Here is a 20,653-nt window from a genome sequence, read left to right as displayed (position 1 = left end):
TACTAGCAACGGTAGATAAGACATATATTCTTTCAGGCTTTCTAGGGTGCGGTCGCATTCTTCATCCTACTCAAACTTGGCCTTTAGTGCTTGGAAGAATGGTTGATATCTGTCTGACAACCGACTTATGAACCGGTTGAGTGCGACAGCTAGGCCAGTGAGATGCTGCACTTCCTTGACTGTGTTGGGCCTCTCAAGATCCTGGATTGCTTTGATCTGAGAGGGGTCTGCTTCTATACCTCGGTTGGTCACCAAAAAGCCTAGGAATTTGCCTGATCCTACGCCGAATGTACACTTGGATGCATTTAGGCGCAACTTGTTCTTCTTTAGAATCTGGAACATCTCATCTAGGTCCCTGAGATGGTCGTCTATGTAAACCTCCATTATTTTGCCTAACAATGGCTCAAACATCTTGGTGATCATCCGTTGGAATGTTGCCCCTGCATTCTTTAGGCCAAAGGGCATGACCTTGTAACAATACAATCCTCTAGGCGTTGTAAAGGATGTGACCTCTTGGTCTAACTAACGATCTGATGGTAACTTCTATACGCATCAAGGAAGCTAAGTCGATTATGTCCTGCCGTCAGGTTTACCAATTGGTCTATCCATGGTAGGGGAAAGCTGTCCTTTGGGCATGCCTTGTTGACTGTTTTGTAGTCCACGCAGACACGCCATTTTTCATTCTTCTTTGGCACAACGACAGTGTTGGAGATCCACCTAGGATAGTGCACCTCTCTGATAGCCCCTGCCTCCAGCAAGTTTCATACTTTTTCCGCCACTATCTCGGCATGGTGGAGTGCTGATCTGCAAGTGCGTTGTATAATTGGTCTGGCAGTCGGGTGAACGTTCATTTGGTGACAGATGAAGTTTGGGTCTATGCCAGGCATGTCATACGGTGTCCAGGCAAACACTTCGATGTTAGAGGTTAAGAATTCCATGACCTCTATCCTCTCAGTGCTGGACAAAGACGAGCCAAGCAAAAAGAACTTTTCTGGGTCTTTTTCATCTATCCTTACCTGTACCAAGTCTTCCACCGCCTTCTGTTCACCTGCCTTACCAACGTCCGCAAACAGTTCATTGCTCTCAAGTTCTTCCACCATCTGTACATATCCTTTTGCAGCGCGACTGCCATTTACTGTGACAAAGCACTGTTTTGACATAATCTGGTCTCCAAAGACCTCTTCGATTACTCCGACTTCGTTAGGGAATCGCAATACTTGATAGTAGGTTGAGGCTACCGATCGCATGGCGTGTAGTCATGTCCTCCCTACGATTACGTAGTAAGTGGAAGGGACTTTCAACACCTAGAATTTCACCTATTTCGTCATGGTTCTTGCCTTGACTGGGAGGATTATCTTGCCCACTGGCCATTCTGGCATTGAGGTGAAACCGATTAGGGGAGATGTTGCTGGTGCCAAGTCTTTGTCTTCCAATTTCAGTTGTTTGAAGGTTTCGTAATACATTATCTCACACGAGCTTCCATGGTTGATCAAAATCCGCTTGACGTCGAAATCCTTGACGCGTAGATTAACAACCAGTGCATCATTGTGAGGGCAATATATCCTTGTCAGGTCTCTGTCTGAAAAAGATATGACATTTGTGGCATCTGTTCTCCCTTTTTTGATGGCAGGTTGTGCACTTAATACCTTCCTTAAGTGCTCAGCCTTTTTTATCATTCCCTTGAGCTCGCAAACCCGCTCAGGTTTATATACTCCATGTATCACGTTAATTACGCCTTGAGGTGGGGCGTTGACCGGCATTCCGTTTGGGTTATTGTGGTTTTGGGGGGCTGGCTGTGTCCTTCCTTCTATGTATTGGTCCAGGTGCCCTGCTGCCACTAACTGCTCCAAATGTTGCCTCAACGGTGTGTAATTTTCAGTGCGGTGCCCCTTTTCATCATAGAAGGTGCACCGGGACCTCTCATCATAGTCCTTCTATGCTTCTCCCAACTTTGCTGGCCATCGGACGAAAGGTTCGTCGCGTATTTCACTGAGAATTCGGTAGATTGGTTTTTTAAACACCGTGGTAATGGCGGTGCGGACTCTTAACCACCTTTTGATTGGGTCCTCTCTGTTGGCTCGCCTACCTCGCCCATTCCTGCTTAGTCGTTCTACCGTGTTAACTTTTACAATGGTCTTTTTATCTGGTATTGCTGCTGTGCCAGATTTTTTTTTAACATGGGTGCTATCTTCCTCCACGCGAATATGTTGATGTACTCTCTCTATTAAGGCCTCTATCGTGAGAAGGGGAGTCATAGTGATCGAGTCCCTCAATTTGTTGCCGACTGGCAGGTCCCGTTTGTATTGTGCAATGGCGAGATTTGTAGGGCAATCCCCAATCTGGTTGAAGGTTTTCCAGTAGCGATTGTTATGAGACCTAAGCATCTCCTTTTCGCCCATGTCAATGGAGAGTAACTGATCGATCTCCACTGGTGTTTTGGTGTTTGTCTTGAATCTAGTTATGAATGCCTCTGCCAACTGCGCCCATGAGGCGATGCTGCCTTCTGGTAGCCTTTCGAACCAGGTTAAACCTAGGTCGCCCAGGCTGGATGGGAACATGATACACATTAAGGCCTCGTTCTGCCGGTATACTGTCATAACCTGGCGAAAGTGGCTTAGGTGCATGTAGGGATCTGTCTTCCCTTCGTAAGTAATGAATTTGGACTGGAGAAAGCCTGAAGGTAGTGGTGTGTTTTCAATTGCCGGAACGAACGGCGAGCTCTGCAACCTTGCTAATGCTTTGTCCGTTGGTTCGTAAGCAAGGCGGGGTATTGGCATTCCTACCTCGACGCTCTCATGCGTCCGAGGGGCCAACAGCTGAAGGGCTGAAACTCTACGCGGGTCGCTTGCCCTAGTATCTTCCTTCCATCGTGCCCTTTCTTCAAGCACAGTTCGCAAGTTAGATGATCTAGGCAACTCCATATGCCTAGATAACGTCTGGTGCGTGTGCGAAGGCCAATAAGTGCTTCCCTCAATATATGACCTCTCAGTTTTCATTCTCTCAGACCAGGAGTAACGAGTCCTGGAAGTCCTTGATTGCGTGTCGCCTGTTCTAAGGCTCCTACTTTCTACTTGTGATGGTGTAGTGCGCCTACCACGATCTTCCGAGTAGCAAGGGGGCGTGTTGTCTTTGCGCTCCTCTCCTGTTGCCACCCCTTTTCCTTTTATCTGGCGCTTCATTGACTTCATGTCTGCCGCCATCTTTCTTATCAACTCGTCCTGCTCCTTCACGCAATCCTCCAGGACTTGAGGATCGATCCTTCGCCTCTGTCTTTTAGGACTTTGAGAGCGACGGGGGCTGTTAGCACGCCTCCCTCTTGCATCCCTCTGGGGGTTCTGTCGCTGGGGTTCTAAATCAACCATGGAAGGAATAGGAGGTAACCCTTCGCGCCTCCCACCTCCCTCAGGGGTTTGTCCGTCGATAGCGGATTGCGGCAAATCTTCGTTGTGCGCCATTGCTTCCAATTAGAGAGGAAAAACTTGATCAAAAGATTTTGTTTTTTCTGGAATTCCCACAGATGGCGCCAATTGTATGAGTACAAAATAATGTTCTCGTATAATCCTGTTGACCAAGTTTGCGCTCCTCCAAACGTCGTCGCTTTACTCCTTAAAAACACAAATGTGAGCTAGCCGGCGGGTGTATGTCGGATACCTCTCCGATGCCTAAGTCAGCAAAATAGACAAATAGACAAAAGTTTCATGTATTCGAGAATCAAAGTTGTGTTACCTCTTCATAGGTGATATTGTGAGCTCTTATAGGTTCCGCATAGCACAATCCTAGGACTTTTATTCCTCCATGTAGAGTCCTCCCATGAATCACACTTCAGAAAGATAATGCTTATCCTTCAACACCCCCCTCACTGCTTAAACCAAGTGAGATGGTTTTGCCTTGGTAGTATGACAAAACAATCGAGCTAACAATACTTCTTTGTCATACTCAAACCAGTGCCTTCACATGCAACTCATAGCTCGGCCCTTGTTCACCAATACCTCAGTTGTGTCCGTTAAAGACCGAGCTAAATACAGCAAGTTCTGACCGCACTAACCATAGCAAGGTCAACCTTAAGAAGCCATAATAAACACTGGGCTGAACTAATTACCACTTCAATCGGGGTGACTGAGCTAACTGCAAGGCTCTTTTGGGACCGAGCTAACTACAAGCCCCTTTTAATCAGCCCTTCTTACTGTGGTCCACAGAACGGCCCATTACCCAGCTCGGCCCAATTTACTTATAAATTATCCTCTCATTTAGAATAGTTTAATCAAGACTTGAGACAAACTTAAAAGAATAAAATAAACAAGTAAATAAATAAAATTTGCCCAACAAAAACTCAAACGGACATTGACTAGTTTGGCTTAATTATACTTTTGTCCCTGTAATTTTGATTCAAATTTCACTTTAATCCTATACTTTTAATTTAAACAATTTAATTCTTATACTATAAATTAATTTCAATTTGATCATTCTGTCTAAATTTTATCTATAAACACTTTAGAAAATTAACAAGTGTCTCAAAATTACTAATTTTAACCTCCAACTTAAATGGAAAGACCAAATTGTGACTAGCCTTAAAAGTGTAAAAACTAAATTCTTCAAATTGAAATTATAAAGAATAAAGTGAAACTTAAGTCAAAACTACAGGAATGAAAAGTATAATTAACCAATTTAGTTTTGTCAAATTACACAATATTCACATCTAAGATGGAAATTTGTATGGATTTAATTATATACACTTGGAATGTTTACTTGAATTTTATTGACGGGTGTCTTTCCCTTGTGGACATTCTATATAAAATTGCCTGCAATAGAAGTGTTGTAAGAACAATCATTTTCATTTCCAAGCAAGCAGGCCGGCCTGAGCATAAGTCCACCAAGTCATGGCTTAAGATTTTTTAAACTAGATTTAAAAAAAATTTCCTCCTATTAAAATTTAGTGTAATATATTAAATATGTTTCAAATCTAAAAAAAAAATGAAAAAAATCCAAACTAACTTAAAATAAATTGATCCATTCAAAATTTGAAAGGCCCATTCAAAAAATTAACATTTTTATCTATTGACAATAGATCCAAAAAAAGACCCCCTTATTATAATTTAGTGTAATATATTAAGTATGTTTTAAGTTTAAAAAAAATTAAGAACGGCCTAAACTAATTTAAAATAAATTGACTCATTAAAAAAATTGAAAGGCCTATTTAAAATAATTAACATTGTTATCCATTGAAAATCATTTTGCAAAAAAACTAAATTACACAAGTATGATTAAATTGATTTATTTATTTCTAAAAATATAAGAAGAGCGATAATCAAGCGATACTTAGAGAATTTTTTCCAAAATTTTTTGAGAAACACAAACCAAACAAGGCCATTGTCTTTACCTTCAAACCTTTTTTTCATTTAATGAAAAAAAAAAATGTAAAAGGCCCAGAAATTTATCGGTTGATTATCTGCTTTGGACTCTAGAAATCTCAGGATAAGCAAGCAAGCAAGCCAGGCCTATATTTTTGTTGTAGATGGATACATAGCAGTTTGAATTTCTTCCAGAGTAAGTCCTTTGGTCTCTGGAACCAGCTTCACAACAAACCAAACGGTTAAACCACATACGCCTGAGAATGCGAAAAATGTTCCTAAAAAAAATAAAAAATAAAAAAATGTTATAGAGCAGACTATATAATGAGAGAGAGAGAGAGAGAGAGAGAAGGAAAATGAATTAGACTTCTTACCTTCTGAGCTGCAGTTCATCAAGAAGTTGAAGGCATATGTAACAATCCAAGTGCCGAGCCAGTTAACTACTGTTATGAGGCTTCCAGCCAGACCTTTCACGTTTATAGGAAATATCTGAAATCAAAATATAATAACAATTTAAAAAAAAAAAAAAAAAAATTAGTTTCAGTTTGTTTGGATCTCAATTTTAAGATTCAATGATGCAAAATTTCAGCTTAATTAGCCTCATTAAGACGCCATAAGCTCAGTTTTTCACCCTTTTTAGCCCAAAAAGCAAAACCCGCTTCATTTGGACCAAAAAAAGTCGATAATATGCCCCATTTTTATTTATTTTTATTTTATTTTATTTTATTTTATTTTTTTTGGGGAGGGGGGAGGGGGGTTCTTAATTTGTGCAGCCCACGGGGTGTATCCGTTATTACCATTCTGCACATAACAATTGAGAAAATGCCATTCTTATCAAGGGCATATTTGTCATTTTGTATTAAAAAGTAAAAAAACTAGCAATGCTGCCAAACACGGTTGCCTGAAAAAACTATTAGAAAATTTTAATGCCAGCAGTGTGCCAAACATGTTGGTTTTTTCTTTTGAAAAAAAAACAAAAAAAAAACAAAAAGAAGAGAAAGAAAGAAGCTAGCATAAAGATGTGTACCAAATGAAGCTCAAATACTTACCTCTGACATTATAATCCATGGAATTCCCGCCATGCCCAGTGAGAAAGATCCTTTAAACACCTGATTGAAGATTCAATCACATCAAAATATAGGATTCACTATAACAATTTCAGCTGAAATATACAAAAGCATTGGGTAAAACAATTGCTTGTACTACCAATCATGCTCTTCTAAGAATGAAAGGTATAGCCGTGTTTGAAAAAAAACAAGTGGAACTGGTAAACCGACCCAATATGGTCCAAACAACCAGTTTGGTAAGATTTTTAGTAGCTTTGGTTCTAGTTTTGTTTTCAAAAATGGTTGAACCATTCAAATGGTTCGATTCGCGGTTTTAAGGCTTCAGCTATGGTTCTAAACCAAACCAAACCAAACCATGATTTATTTGTTTATTATTTTTAAATATTTCTGTTTTTGAAGAAAAGGAAAAAAGACGCTAGCAAGCATCAACCAACTCAACTATACTGGTTATTGTTAGTTTGTTTTCTATTATAAAATATATACATTATCTCCTATTATATAAAATTTCAAGAACCGAACGAAACCAAACTAGTTTCTATGGTTCGGTGCCCAATTACATAGGCTCAACAGTTACGTTGCGGTTCCAATTTTTCTAGAACCTAAGGACTAGTTCGGTCCCTGGCTTATTTTGAAACCGAATCAATCCAATCTGTGAACACCCTTAGAAAGGTAATACTAGTGATCATTTCAAATATGCGTTAATCAAGCCCCCATTGTATGAGAATTCAATAGAAAGAAAAGACTACAGTAGGCATACAATGTAGGGTACTTCCTTTAGACCCACTTTTGATCAATAGAGAAGCAGCAAAGAAATTGAATTTAGATGACAACAACAACCACCAAATGCTTCAAAAGTCCAAATAACAGCTCTTTTTATATTACTCAGTGGTGGCACAAGACTCATGCCCTCCTTGCCACTATGGCTCGGTATGGCTCAAGCCCATTTTGAGGGAGCACCAACAGACCCCCGCATTTTGCAGGCCCATCTAGGCCCCTCCTGGGCTCCTATGGTCACACCCAAGGACGGTTGCCACACACTCCTCGGCCCCTCCTACACTTTTATCTAGAAAAATATATATATATATATATGACAGAGAGAAATGACTGCCAATGGATCAAATTGCATTACCAGTACACCAACCAGTGCCAAGCTTGGAGTGAGCTCCTTCCACAATTCAAGGTCCTGTTCTTAAGAGTTTACTTCTTAGTGAAATGACCATACTTAATTTAAAAATGATAGGCAAAACAAAAAAATTAGATTAGTGCTAGAAGAAACCTGCAACAGGAAAGACAATCCAACGAGGAAGCAGCCCAAGCACGTTCCTCCTGCAGAAATCTGTAAAGGAAGTAGAATTTCATGTGCGCATTTTATGCAACAAAATTTAATTTTCAAACTTACAAAAGCAACTTCCCCTTCATACCACTAGGAGCAGTCTTCGTCCAGATTTATCCATTAAGAGGGCACCAATCAACGTCGCAGGAACCTGAAGAACATTTACAATATCTCATGAATGTGCAAAGAAGAATTGCCAAATAAAATCACAGGTAGAGAGTCGAAAAACCTGAACAACCACCATCGCTATAGTCCCAATTCTGCTTGAAAAACCTACATCAAACCAGACACTCATTTGTTCTCTTCACTTTTCCTTCCCATTAATAATAACTTCAGAAGTACAGACGTGCCGGCATGAAAATTTTCAAAAAAGTAGGACACGAGGGACACACAAAATATATAATTTTATATTTATTATCTGGCATGTATAAGCATAGGAAATTATTATATGTCATATATATGAATATTTAAGAAAAAAATTTAAAATTGTTGGACATCTGTCCAGTAGGTGGTGGGAAGTGTCTGAGTATCATGTCGTGGCAGTGTCTGAGACGCCACACCACCTCATGGTTGATTAGAGGTTTGGAAAGGGGGGTTGGAGTATGAGTGAGGTGGACTCCACTCATGTCATGTTTGGCTAGGAAATGTGTGGGGGGAATTAGTATTCCTCTTGGAGTAGTAAACCTACACTATAGGGGGATTAGCAAAGCTTGGAAACACATGGGATTGAGATGCAATCCTATGGGATTAATGGGTATAAGACTATTTTACCCCTTAGCCTATATGTCTACAATAATAGAAGAAGGGTAATTATGGAATTTCATAGGTTTAATCCCAATCAATTAATACCACCACATTACTTCACAAACAAACACATTTATCTTACATTTCCAACTTAATATCACCATATTACTAATCTACTCATTCAATCCCACTATACTTGTAATCCCATCCAACATAATCCGCCAAACAAAAGTGGCCTAAAAGTGTCCATACTTTTTAGATAGGAACTATTACTTGAGTAGTTTTATTAACCTGCTGATTCGAAAATAGCACTCGCATAGTATACAATCCCATTGATCCCTCCAAATTGTTGCAATGCCATTAGTCCAACTCCAACCTAGATAAAAATGAGCAGCCCATAATATGATTTTTGAAGTCATGAAAGAGGGGACATGCCACAGGCTAGGTTTTTTAGAAGGCTCACAATGAGGGAGTGAGCATATTTCCGCTGAAACAAATCAAATATTTTAGCTTCCGAGAACTGTTGAAGGTTTTCTGTATAAACCTGTAAAGCATTAAAAGCAAGGTCATATTTTTCAAAAACATTAGGGAAAAGTAAACAAAAGAATTATAAATTAAAACTCAGTTCAATAAACTAGACAATGGACATTTTACCAATAAAAAGGACAAACAAATGGAAAAAGAAAATTTACACTTGAATGAACCTATGAGGTCAAAAAGATACTCTAATTTCAGTAGCTTCTTCAGAAATATTTGCACTCTCTCCCCTTAGGCGCTGTAATGCAGCTTCACAATCTGACCATCGATAATTCTTTGCCTGCAGAGAGTTATACCATCATTGAGAACGTCAATGGATGCTTTTATTCTATATAACATTTATCTCTTTTTATTTCTTGATGGAGACAAAAAAAGAGAGTATTTCACACATTATGCAAATAAAAAACAAGAACATAAATGAATCTCAGTGAATTGTAGTGAATCTCAATGAATCGCAAATTGAATCGGACAATCCACTCAAATTTCCAATCAACAACACGATTCAAATCCTTTTGGTTGAAACTCGTGTTGAATTGTACGAATCAAATCATGAATTGCACAATTCTAACAACGATGAATATCAGAGGATCTCATGGTGAAAAGTGCAATACTGTAGTTCTTAAATGTGGTTATAGCACATTGTTGATTTAAAGGTGTCATGTGAAAGCAACAACAAAGGAATTCAGGAGTATGCAAAATTTTAATTAGCACAAAACCACCACAAAAACATCTACTACCGACTAAATTTTAAATGAACTCACCAACCACCTTGGAGACTCTGGAATAAAGAATAGACCGACAAACTGAATTAAGCATGGAATAATTCCTGAAATGATATCAATTAGAAGCAATTCTACTGAACAACCTTCCAATAAATGAAAACAGTAAGCAAAACAAAGTTACCAATTGCAGCCAAGATGCGCCAGGTGATGATGGTTCCAATGAGATACATTATTGATACACCACAAGAATCCAGGAACTGTAGAATCAGAAAGATATATGTGTGCGTGGCATGGATATAGACTAAGCTCCAAATTTATAAGAGTTATGAATTACCTGATGGGCAGTTGTGAATGTTCCTCGAATATCCCTTGGGGTTATTTCTGCTATATATACTGGTACCTGTTTAGAATTGGGAATACAAATACCTTAAGGTCATGTTTGTTTCGTTTGATTGGATTACATGGGACTGTTAGTCATGGGACTAATAGTTATTTATCAACAAAAAAAAAGTTCATAGTTTTGTGATTACCAATTGTTTAGGATTACATATATCATATCCAAGCCACTAGACGTGACATGGCCTACATAGTGTAATAACAATGGTTTGAGGGTATTTTGGTCTTTTAACCCCTTAATCAGTATCTCCCTTAATCCCACCATTTTGTGTATATACAGCCTGGGGGGCTGTTATCGGGATATATAATTCAATCCCATGACCTAATCACCCCAAACAAACATAGCCTAAATGTTTAAAAGTAGTCAAATATGAAATGCAATCTTGGAGCATTACCACGTATGAAAGAAGCCCAATTCCATATCCCAGAGAAAGTCTTCCAAGGTCAAGGCACCAAGCACGCTGTGACAATCATTGAACAATTAATAGTGTACAATCTAAAAAATATAAATGTACAACTACCTAGATATGTACATATGTGTGATCATTTAACCTAAATTCCAGTTAAAGATACAACAAAAGCAACTCTGAAAAAGCATTTTCTCCAATGCAGCATATGGCCCCAAGAAAGAAGAACAAACCATAAAAAAAAAAGCACAATGACCAAAAAGATTGCCAATATCCTATTTCAAACATCTTCGCATGTAAGCCAGTGAACAGTTACTTCAGGGACATCCAATAAATAGAAGCTAGTTAATAGAAGCTATCTCATGAAGTATAATATGATGTCGTTGTTTGTGAAGTTGCTTCCTCTACAAACCTAATGCTCCATTCCATGTGTCGATCAAAATATAAAAAGTTAAAGCATTAAAATTTCTTCATTGTAATCAAATGAAACATAAGCCAATCAAAAGAAAGCTGAGACAAGAAACCTCTGATAACGCCATCGCAAGCCACCCTATGATGCAGAATATGTCTGAGAATCCCAATGTCTACATAAAAACAAACAAAATAAACAATATTTTTTTTTGAGAAGTAACAAAATTAACAAGAATTCAGTAATTGGCACACTAATTAAATTAATTTTTTATCGTGTCTATCAATAATTAAACTCCACAAAGTAATAGGAAAACTTACACCCCTCCGGCCGAAGAGATCTGCAAGCTTCCCACTCATTACTGCACCCAGCATTGCTCCAACAGTCATTATTGAACCAAAAACTGAATACTGCAAAATGGCACCAAGAGGGAATATAAAACAAAATGGAGAAGAGTCGATATATAGCCAAAAATATCCTAGTTACGAATTTGTAACTAATTCCTAATAATAATAAGTTTTGGTTTGTATTGCATTAGCCAAACATTTGTAACAAGCCACAACTAATATTTTCTAGCCTTGGAAGTTAATTATACATCCTGATACAAGTGGAGAATCTGTGGTCCAAATTATATACAAAATGGAACATAAAATTTATACAGGAAAAAAAAATCAACAAATAGTATTGTATATCATGATTCTATGGAAACACACAAGTTATATAACCATTTACATCCAATTATAAGACTAACCTCTGCCAAAGAGAGGCCAAGGTCCTCCATGATTTCAGACTGAGTAGGTGACGAAAATCCGACCTGCATATCAGACATCAAGCATTAGTGTAGTTGGCATTTAATTAAATGATTCCGGCCTTCTTTTAGTCTAAAAAATTCAAGTTGAATAGTGAAACACTCTGGTGGTGCTAAGAAGAGAAGTTTACATGATAGTATCACCAAAAGTCATATATTGCAGTACTAAAAACTACATCATTGGATTAGAGCGAGACAACAATATCTACTGAGAGTTCGTTTGGAAAGTGGTTTTCTTAGTGGCATTTTGGCTAAAATATGAGATGAAAGTACATGAAGTGTTTGGAAATAACTTTTTATTGTTTTACAAAAAAAACATGTAAAAAGTAGAGATAATCCATTTTTTATATGACTTTTTAGCATTTTGGCTTTTTAGTTACTTTTTGGCTAAAAACTTCAACTTCCCAATAAGGCCTAATCTCATATACATGGCCAGGCTTATAAGCCCAAGTTGCTTAAATGTTATTTTGCTACTCTTGTTCTTGTTGTACCTACAAAGGTGCGTGTGTGTGTAAATTAAATGTATAAAGTAAATAAACAATAAAATAAAATAATTCAGAAAATAATTATATAAATTATTTTCCTTTATTAAATGCATATAGAAATTAATGTCGAGACTTGTGTTGGACACAATCTCCTTAAAGTAAATTTCGCCCTCGGTCCGGTGCTTTGAGTTTTACCGGCGTCTACTTCCCAGGATGCAATGACTAACACTTGATTTTACAACACTATAAAATCAAGTTTGGCGAACCAAAACTTTCCTGAAACTCTCTATTTCTTTTCCTAAATTAAATGCAGAATAAATGCAGAAAATAGGAAGACGGAAAGGGGAGAAGAGAGACGAAAATCTAGGGGAAAAAATGTATGTTCTGAATTGCTGGAAGGCTGGCTTTTTATAAGAGGAAAGATGGTTGTTCGAACAGGTGAAAAACTTGTTTAGATAGATTGAACAAGTACCAATCTGTTTGAACAGATAAACAGTTGAATTCAACAGGTGTGAACCTGTTTTTGACCCTTCTGAACCTGTTCGGGACTTGTTTGGGTGAAGAAAAAATTCTGGACCAATTTATTTTGAATTTTGAAACCAAAATTAAAAATAAAAAATAAATTACAAAAGTTTTGGCCGAAAAAGATAAGCATTGGGCCGGACTAGCCCAACTCAACCTCACACCACACACTCGTGCCCAGGCCCAGCCCAACTCGCCAGACCGACCGGATGGACGGCGGTGCGCGCGTGTGGTTTTAATTTTGGGTCCAATGGGTCTAGCCCACTTCACTCATAATCTCACTCTTCCACAAACTTGGGTACCCCTTAGGGTCCATCCCAAGTATCCCAAACTAAGGTATATAAACCCATTCAAAACCTCAAGCCTTTCCAATGTAGGACAAGCACATTTCACAAATGTGTAGGAAACCCACCAAAAACCTAGTTCCAAGAACCTGAAAATGCACGTTGAATTCTCATTCATCCGGAAATAATTTTGAGCAACCAAATACATGAATTTATTCACTATGCGGCATTAAACATGAACCCACTTAGAAACGTTAAAAATAACATTTGGGTCCCACCTTAATTAATGCTCAAATTTAGCAAAAAATAAGGTTATACAAAAGCCATTTTCCAACAATCCCCCACATGAATGGAATTCACGATAACGGACATGCAACAAGATAGGTAGCTTAAGAAGATATACCACATCGAGATAGGTAACTTTTGGTTTTGAACCTCCTCTAGCGAAAGCCTATTAGACTTACTGGCTAATCAGTGGACGCAATACCTTGAACTGTTTAGCTGTTTGTGTAAGCCAAGACAATAGACTACACATAGTGTATTCGCAGACACAGTTTGGTTCTTACGGTTATGTTCATTTTGGCCCTGAACAACGCCTAGTAATTCACGAGTGCTCTAGAGAATTTAGCCTTCTCAATTCTCACAGAACCGGCCTAGTTCATACTCATATTGGTGACTTCTTATTAAGAGTATCCTACTATACCCCACTTGGATGTCCAAACTATAAGAATCATTAAAAGCAAAGCTCATCCTACTAACGCTGTAGGTATCACACTTCTTATCATAGAAATGGGTAGGAGTAAACCTCCTCAGTGATACATGAAGTCATCCATAACTCGATTGTCCCTTTGAACCCAGATCTTAGGATCTCCAGTCAACTAGGTTGGGTTGTCATTTTGGCGACTTTTAAGTCATAGGCTTCAATCCCATTCCCCTCGATAAATGGTACACTTGCTCTCTGGCTAGCCTTTTAGTCGATGGATCCGCAATATTCTCCTTTGACTTTACATATTCTATGGAAATTATTCCATGTGAGAGCAAATGCCTAATGGAATTATGTCTTCGACGAATGTGTCGAGACTTACCGTTATACATATGATTCTATGCCCGTCCTATTGCTGCTTCACCATCACAGTGAATGCATATAGCTGGCACAGGTTTAGGCCACATTGGAATGTCTTCTAAGAAATTACGAAGCCATTCTGCTTCTTCTCCTGTTTTATTTAATGCGACAAACTCATATTCTATTGTCGACCTAGTTATGCATGTCTGCTTAGAAGATTTCTAAGTGACTGCAGCACCTCCTAGGGCAAAGACGTATCCACTAGTGGATTTTGAGTCTTTAGTATCTGATATCCAATTTGCATCGCTATACCCCTCGAGTACTGCTAGATATTTGGTATAATGTACGCCAGAATTCTGGGTATGTCTTAGATACCTAAGTACCCTAATTACTGCTTTCCAATGATCGAACCCCAGATTACTTGTGTACCTACGCAATTTGCTTACAGCATAGGCTATATCTGGCCTAGTGCAATTCATTAAGTACATCAAGCTTCCGATTATCCGAGAGTACACTAATTGTGATATGCCTGCACCTGTATTTTTTGACAAATGAAGACTAATGTCAATAGGTGTCTAAGCAGGACAGTCGTCATGCTTTCCAAATTTCTCCAGAATCTTCTCAACATAGTGAGACAGAGATAAAGCATATCCTCCAGATGTTCTAGTAATCTTTATTCCTAGAATTACATCTGCTACTCCCAAATCTTTCATGTCAAACTTTTTGTTCAATATTTTCTTTGTAGATTTAATCATGTCATTATTGCTTCCAATAATGAGCATGTCATCCACATAAAGACCAACTATGACACAGCCTTTGTCTGTGCTTGTAATATAGATGCATTTGTCACATTTGTTTATCTTAAAACCATCCGAAAGAATAGCGTGATCAAATTTTCCATGCCATTGTTTTAGAGCTTGTTTTAATCCATAAAGGGATTTGACAAGTTTACAAACTTTTTTCTCTTGGCAGGGAACTTGAAACCCATCTGATTGTTCCATACAGATTTCCTCATCTAACTCGCCATTCAAAAAAACTGTTTTAACATCTATTTGATGTATTTCTAGATTATACAAAACTGCAATCGCCAACAACATGCGAATAGATGTTATTCTTGTCAATAGTATATAGGTGTCAAAATAATCAAGGCCTTCCTTCTGCCTGTACCCCTTAACAACAAGCCTAGCCTTGTATTTATCTATTGAACCATCTGCTTTCATTTTTCTCTTGAATATCCACTTATATCCAAGAGGTTTACATCCTGGTGGAAGATCCATCAGTTCCCAAGTATGATTTTGCAGTATTGATTCAATTCACTATTCACAGCCTCTCTCCACAACGGAGCTTCAGGACTTGACATTGCTTCCTTGAAGTTTTGAGGCTCATTTTCTAACAATTATGTCAGAAAATCTGGACCAAATGATTTAAAGATTCTAGCCCTCTTGCTACGTCTAGGTTCATCGGATTCATTATCATTATGGTCTTCACTGCTACCCATAGCAGTATCAAAAGTTCTTTTATTTGAACTTTTCTCTTTAGTTTCCTTATTAGGAAAAATATGTTCAAAAAACGACGCATTTCTTGACTCAATAATAGTGTTTACATGCATATCCGAATTTTCAGATCTATGAACTAAAAATCTATATGCACTACTATTATTGGCATAACCAATGAACACACAATCAACGTTCTTTGGTCCTATCTAAACGTTTTGGGACTAGGGACTGCCACCTTAGCCAAACACCCCTACACTTTGAGGTAATTATAAGTAGGTCGTCGACCTTTCCATAACTCATAAGGTGTTTGATTGAGTTTTTTGTGGGGTACGCTGTTAAGGATAAAGTTAGTAGACAAAATTGCCCCCCCAACAAGTTCTGAGGTACCCTGAACTAATCAACATGGCATTCATCATCTCTTTAAGAGTTCAATTCTTTCTCTCATCAACTCCATTTAATTGAGGAGAATAGGGTGCAGTGGTTTGGTAAATGATACCATGTTCAGAACAAAATTCTTCAAATGGTGCATTATACTCACCACTTCTGTCACTCCTCGCTATCTTAATAGTTCTGCCAAGTGATTTTCAACCTCAAGTTTATATTGCCTAAAAGCTTCTACGGCTTCATCTTTACTTCTCAATAAGTAAACATAGCAATATTGAGTGCAATCATCAATAAAAGTAATAAAATACTTCTTCCCTCCTCTAGTTTGAACAAATTTTAAATCACAGATATCTGTGTGAATTAAACTTAGAGATTCAATACTTCTTTCAACTTTATTAAATGATACCATAGTGACTTTTGCCTCAATACAAATCTCACATTTATGATTAGAATCCAATTCTAAGTTTGGTAAACATTCTAAAGCAACAAGTCTACGCAAAGAATTAAAATTAACAATATTCTAATCTACCATGCCATAAAAAAGAAAACTCAGCAATATAAACAGAAAATGTGTTATTATTATTAAAAGCCAAATTAGGTACAACAGTTATTACATTCAGCTTAAAAAGCCCATCACTCATGTATCCTCGCCCCACATACATTCCACTCTTGAAGAATGCAACTTTATCATATTCAAAGACTAATTTAAATCCATTCTTGACTAACAATGGCCCATAAATCAAATTTTTGCGAATTTCTGGCACATGGAGTACATTGTTAAGAGTGAGTTCTTTTCCCGAGGTCATTTTTAGCATGATCTTTCCTTGTCCTTCTACGGTTGAAGTAGAAGAGTTTCCCATAAAAAGTTGTTCCCCATTTTCCACCACTTTGTAGGTTGTGAACATCTTTTTATCTGCACAGATATGGTGGGTTGCTCCAGTATCCACCCACCACTCCTTGGGATTGCCCCACCAAGTTTGCTTTAGAGACTACTGCAACAAGATTGATGTCTGCCACTCCATCGAAAAGATAAAAATCTTCGGCTAGGTTGGCTTGTGCTGGCTTTTTGGTCGAACTTCCTCCGTCTTTGCGAACGTGACAATCCTTAGCGCGATGTCCATCTTTGCCGCACACAAAACACTTCCCTTTGAACCTCTTGTTGAACCCGTTGTTGATCCTTTTGTTGATCTTACTAGTGGATCCTTGTTTGGGACCATTGCCATCATGCTTCCACTTCTTGTTGTTGAACTTTGACCCATGTTCACATTCCATAACATTTGCTTTAGCCTGCATGACATGGTTTCCTGACTTCTTGTCAAAACCACGGTTGTCTTCCTCAATTCAGAGCCGCACTATTAATTCCTCCAATTTCATCTCCTTACGCTTATGCTTTAGATAATTTTTGAATTCTTTCCAAGATGGTGACAATTTTTCAATGATTGCCGCAACCTGAAAAGATTCACTGAGAACCATCCTTTCCGCATGTATGTCATGGAGAATTAATTGGAGATCTTGAACCTGACTAATAACCATCTTGGAATCCATCAATTTAAAATCCAGAAAATGGCCGACAACAAATTTCTTTGTACCAGCGTCCTGTGTCTTATATTTATGATCTAGTGATTCCCACAGTTCTTTAACAGTGCTTTTGACACTATACACATTGTACAGTGTATTGTCCAACCCATTGAGGATATAATTCCGACACAAAAAATCACCATGTTTCCATGCATCGACTGAGGCAACCACTTGCCGGTCAGTTTCTCCCTCATTCAGTGCCAGTGCCTTTTCATGAGTGAAGCAAGTCAAATTCAATGTCGTAAGATAAAATATCATTTTTTGCTTCCATCTTTTAAAATCATCGCCATTGAATTTTTTTGGTTTCTCCCCATGATTTACCGGTACTACCGGAGTCATCACTAGCACAACAGGTATGGGGGTCGGAATAATAACAGTCTCAGTATTGTTTATTTCTGTTGTCATAATTCTGAGGAAATAAAAAAAATACCCCAATCACAAATTTATATACAAAAGAATTTACACATAAAATAAACAGAATAATTTTTTGTAACAAAATTTCAATAATAAATAGTATATTACTACTATGTTATCAAAGAAATCATTAAATAGTATATTACTACTATTTAAGAAATTAAACAGTATATTACTACTATTTAATTTTCCAAAACAAAATATTTGTCTGTCTATCGTAGAAATAAATAAATAAAAAAAAATCTACTTTAAGATTGTTGTACCCACAAAGGTGTGTGTGTGTGTGTGTAAATTAAATGTATAAAGTAAATAAATAATAAAATAAAATAATTCAAAAAATAATTATATAAATTATTTTTCGAATTAAATGCTTACAAAAATTAATGTCGAGGCTTGTGTTGGACACAATCTCTTTAAAGTAGATTTCGCCCTCGCTCCGGTGCTTCGAGTTTTACCGACGTCTACTTCCCAGGATTCAACGACTAACACTTGATTTTATAGCACTATAAAATCAAGTCTGGCGAACTAAAACTTTGCTAAAACTCTCTCTTTCTTTTCCTAAATTAAATGCAGAATAAATGCAGAAAATAGGAAAACGGAAAGGAGAGAAGAGAGATGAAAATCTAGGGGAAAAAATGTATGTTCTGAATTGCTGGAAGGCTGGCTTTTTATAGGAGGAAAGGTGGTTGTTCGAACAGGTGGAAAACTTGTTCAGACAGATTAAACAAGTACCAATTTGTTTGAACAGATAAACAGTTGAATTCAACAGGTGTGAACCTGTTTTTGACTGTTCTGAACCTGTTCGGGTGGTATGAACCTGTTAGGGACCTGTTTGGGTGAAGAAAAATTTTTTGACCAATTTATTTTCAATTTTGAAACCAAAATTAAAAATAAAAAATAAATTGCAAAACTTTTTGGCCCAAAAAGATAAATATTGGGTCGGACTAGCCCAACCCAACCTCACACCATGCAGCCGCGCCCAGCCAGCCCGACTGGATGGACAACGGCGGCGCGCGTGTGGTTTTAATTTGGGTTCAATGGGTCTAGCCCACTTCACCAATAATCTCATCCTTTCACAAATTTGGATACGCCTTGGGGCCCATCCCAAGTATCCAAAGTTAAGGTATATAAACCCATTCAAAGCCTCAAGCCTTTCCAATGTGAGACAAGCACATTTTACAAATGTGTAGGAAACCTACCAAAAAACTAGTTTCACGAACCCGAAAATACGTGTTGAATTCTCATTCATCCAGAAATAATTTTGAGCAATCAAATACATGAATTTATTCACTATGCGACATTAAACATAAACCCACTTAGAAACGTTAAAAACAACATTTGGGTCCCATCTTAATTAATGTTCAAAGTTGACAAAAATAAGATTATACAAAAGCCATTTCTAACAATTCCCACTAAAAAGCCACTCAAGTCACTTAAAAAAAAAAGGAAAATTATAATTCAGCGGTACTTCTGAAATATAATTACAGATTTATAATACACGTTTACAAACCGTAATGATTAAAGTCATAAGGTTTTCTATGAATCTGTAAATTATTTTTCAAAAGTAGCACTGATTTGTTATCTATTTGTTATTTTCCCTAAAAAAAACCATTGCATATTTGTGGGTTTATTTTAAGCTAACTAAGCACAAAAAGAGGTAGTGTCAACTTTGCACTCAACATTTGTATTGAAAACATAAATGGATATCCCTATGATTCAAAAGTGAGCCCTTTCTCTGTACAAATTTTTTTTTAAATTTTTTTGGCCAGATTAAAAATCAATATGCCTAATTGCTGAACTTTACACAAGCTTATGTATGAATTGAGTGGAATCGATCATAAATTTTGGCAGTAGGAGAAAAATGGAACTTACAGCAGAGCCAAAGACATAAGAACCACAGACGGCAACGAAAGTGCTGAATAAAAGTACAGGTGTGGCCGCAGAGGATGAAGATGATGAAGCACCATGATCTGGGTTTTCTCTGTTAAGCAGAGGAATCGATGTTTGTCCACCTACCATGCCTTCCCTCTCCATAAAAGCGTGTGTGTACATACAACAGGAGATGATGAAGATGAAGATGAAGATGAAGAATGATTTGGGTTTGACTGGTCTCAAGAGTTGTCTGTTTGAGAAATTATTATTATTATTATTATTATTATTTAAAAAATTATTTTACGGTTTGTTTGGTTTTTTTTTTTTTTTTTTTTTTTGGGGGGGGGGGGGGGGGGGGCCTAAAACAATGTGGAGAGAGTGAGTGAAGTGGAGTTTGGTTACGTGGGTGATCATCATCTATTGGATTCGTCAAAATTAAACAGTTTTAATAGTTTGAGTTGACTAACCGTGGATATATTTTTTGCAATCTATTTATGTTTGAGAAGACGGTGGAAGGAGTTTTCCGATCTAATCCGATTCACTAACATTTTTAAAAAAGTTACGTCACACTTTTATGTTTTGTGTATTAAATTTTTTTTTTTAGTAATTATATTTGTTATTTATACCATACGAATGCTGAGTCTTATTTTTATTATGAAAAATGAAAATTAAAAATTTTTGAATCCAAAATAGTACAAAATTATTAGAAAATAGTTCCAAAAAAATGCTCAAAATAGTAAAGTCCAAATGTTAAATCAATTCGCATCCACTCTTCAATCAGTTT

The 20,653-nt window shown here is 37.3% G+C and overlaps 1 protein-coding gene across 6 annotated transcripts; it reads right to left on the bottom strand.

The window, feature by feature from the left end:
- Positions 1-4,636: 4,636 nt before the first annotated feature.
- On the bottom strand, positions 4,637-20,284 carry LOC114277570 (sugar transporter ERD6-like 5). 6 transcript variants are annotated; one of them, XR_014330300.1, is made up of 19 exons: positions 19,870-20,284; positions 11,715-11,777; positions 11,284-11,373; positions 11,079-11,138; positions 10,543-10,608; positions 10,086-10,151; positions 9,933-10,008; positions 9,791-9,855; positions 9,217-9,309; positions 8,956-9,036; positions 8,784-8,868; positions 7,978-8,021; positions 7,837-7,899; positions 7,692-7,751; positions 7,545-7,603; positions 6,398-6,457; positions 5,723-5,837; positions 5,378-5,626; positions 4,637-4,799 (listed from the first exon to the last, which is right to left on the bottom strand). XR_014330300.1 is itself a non-coding variant. In XM_028219473.2 (18 exons), exons 1-18 carry the CDS (start codon positions 20,047-20,049, stop codon positions 5,496-5,498), a joined length of 1,452 nt encoding a protein of 483 aa, XP_028075274.2. In that variant the 5' UTR covers positions 20,050-20,284; the 3' UTR covers positions 5,248-5,495. The 6 variants fall into 6 exon arrangements, 2 of the variants coding, with proteins under 2 accessions (XP_028075274.2, XP_082726224.1); XR_014330297.1 differs by having other exon boundaries at positions 7,545-7,598; XR_014330298.1 differs by lacking the exon at positions 9,933-10,008 and having other exon boundaries at positions 7,545-7,598; positions 9,791-9,832; positions 19,870-20,259.
- Between the last annotated feature and the right edge of the window lie 369 nt (positions 20,285-20,653).

This window comes from Camellia sinensis, chromosome 5 (assembly GCF_055761805.1).
Source record: "Camellia sinensis isolate YWXY chromosome 5, ASM5576180v1, whole genome shotgun sequence".
Taxonomy (NCBI): Eukaryota; Viridiplantae; Streptophyta; class Magnoliopsida; order Ericales; family Theaceae; genus Camellia; species Camellia sinensis.
The sequence above is the reverse complement of the archived record's forward strand: the minus strand, read 5'-3'. Positions and strand labels throughout refer to the sequence as shown.

Coding starts and splice junctions, on each gene's coding strand:
- LOC114277570 (XM_028219473.2), bottom strand. CDS start 20,049: ATGTACACACACGCTTTTATGGAGAGGGAAGGCATGGTAGGTGGACAA. Junction 11,139..11,283: donor ATCTCTTCGGCCGGAGGGGT/GTAAGTTTTCCT, acceptor GTTTTTATGTAG/ACATTGGGATTCTCAGACAT. Junction 8,022..8,783: donor TGCTATTTTCGAATCAGCAG/GTTAATAAAACT, acceptor GGTTTGATGTAG/GTTTTTCAAGCAGAATTGGG.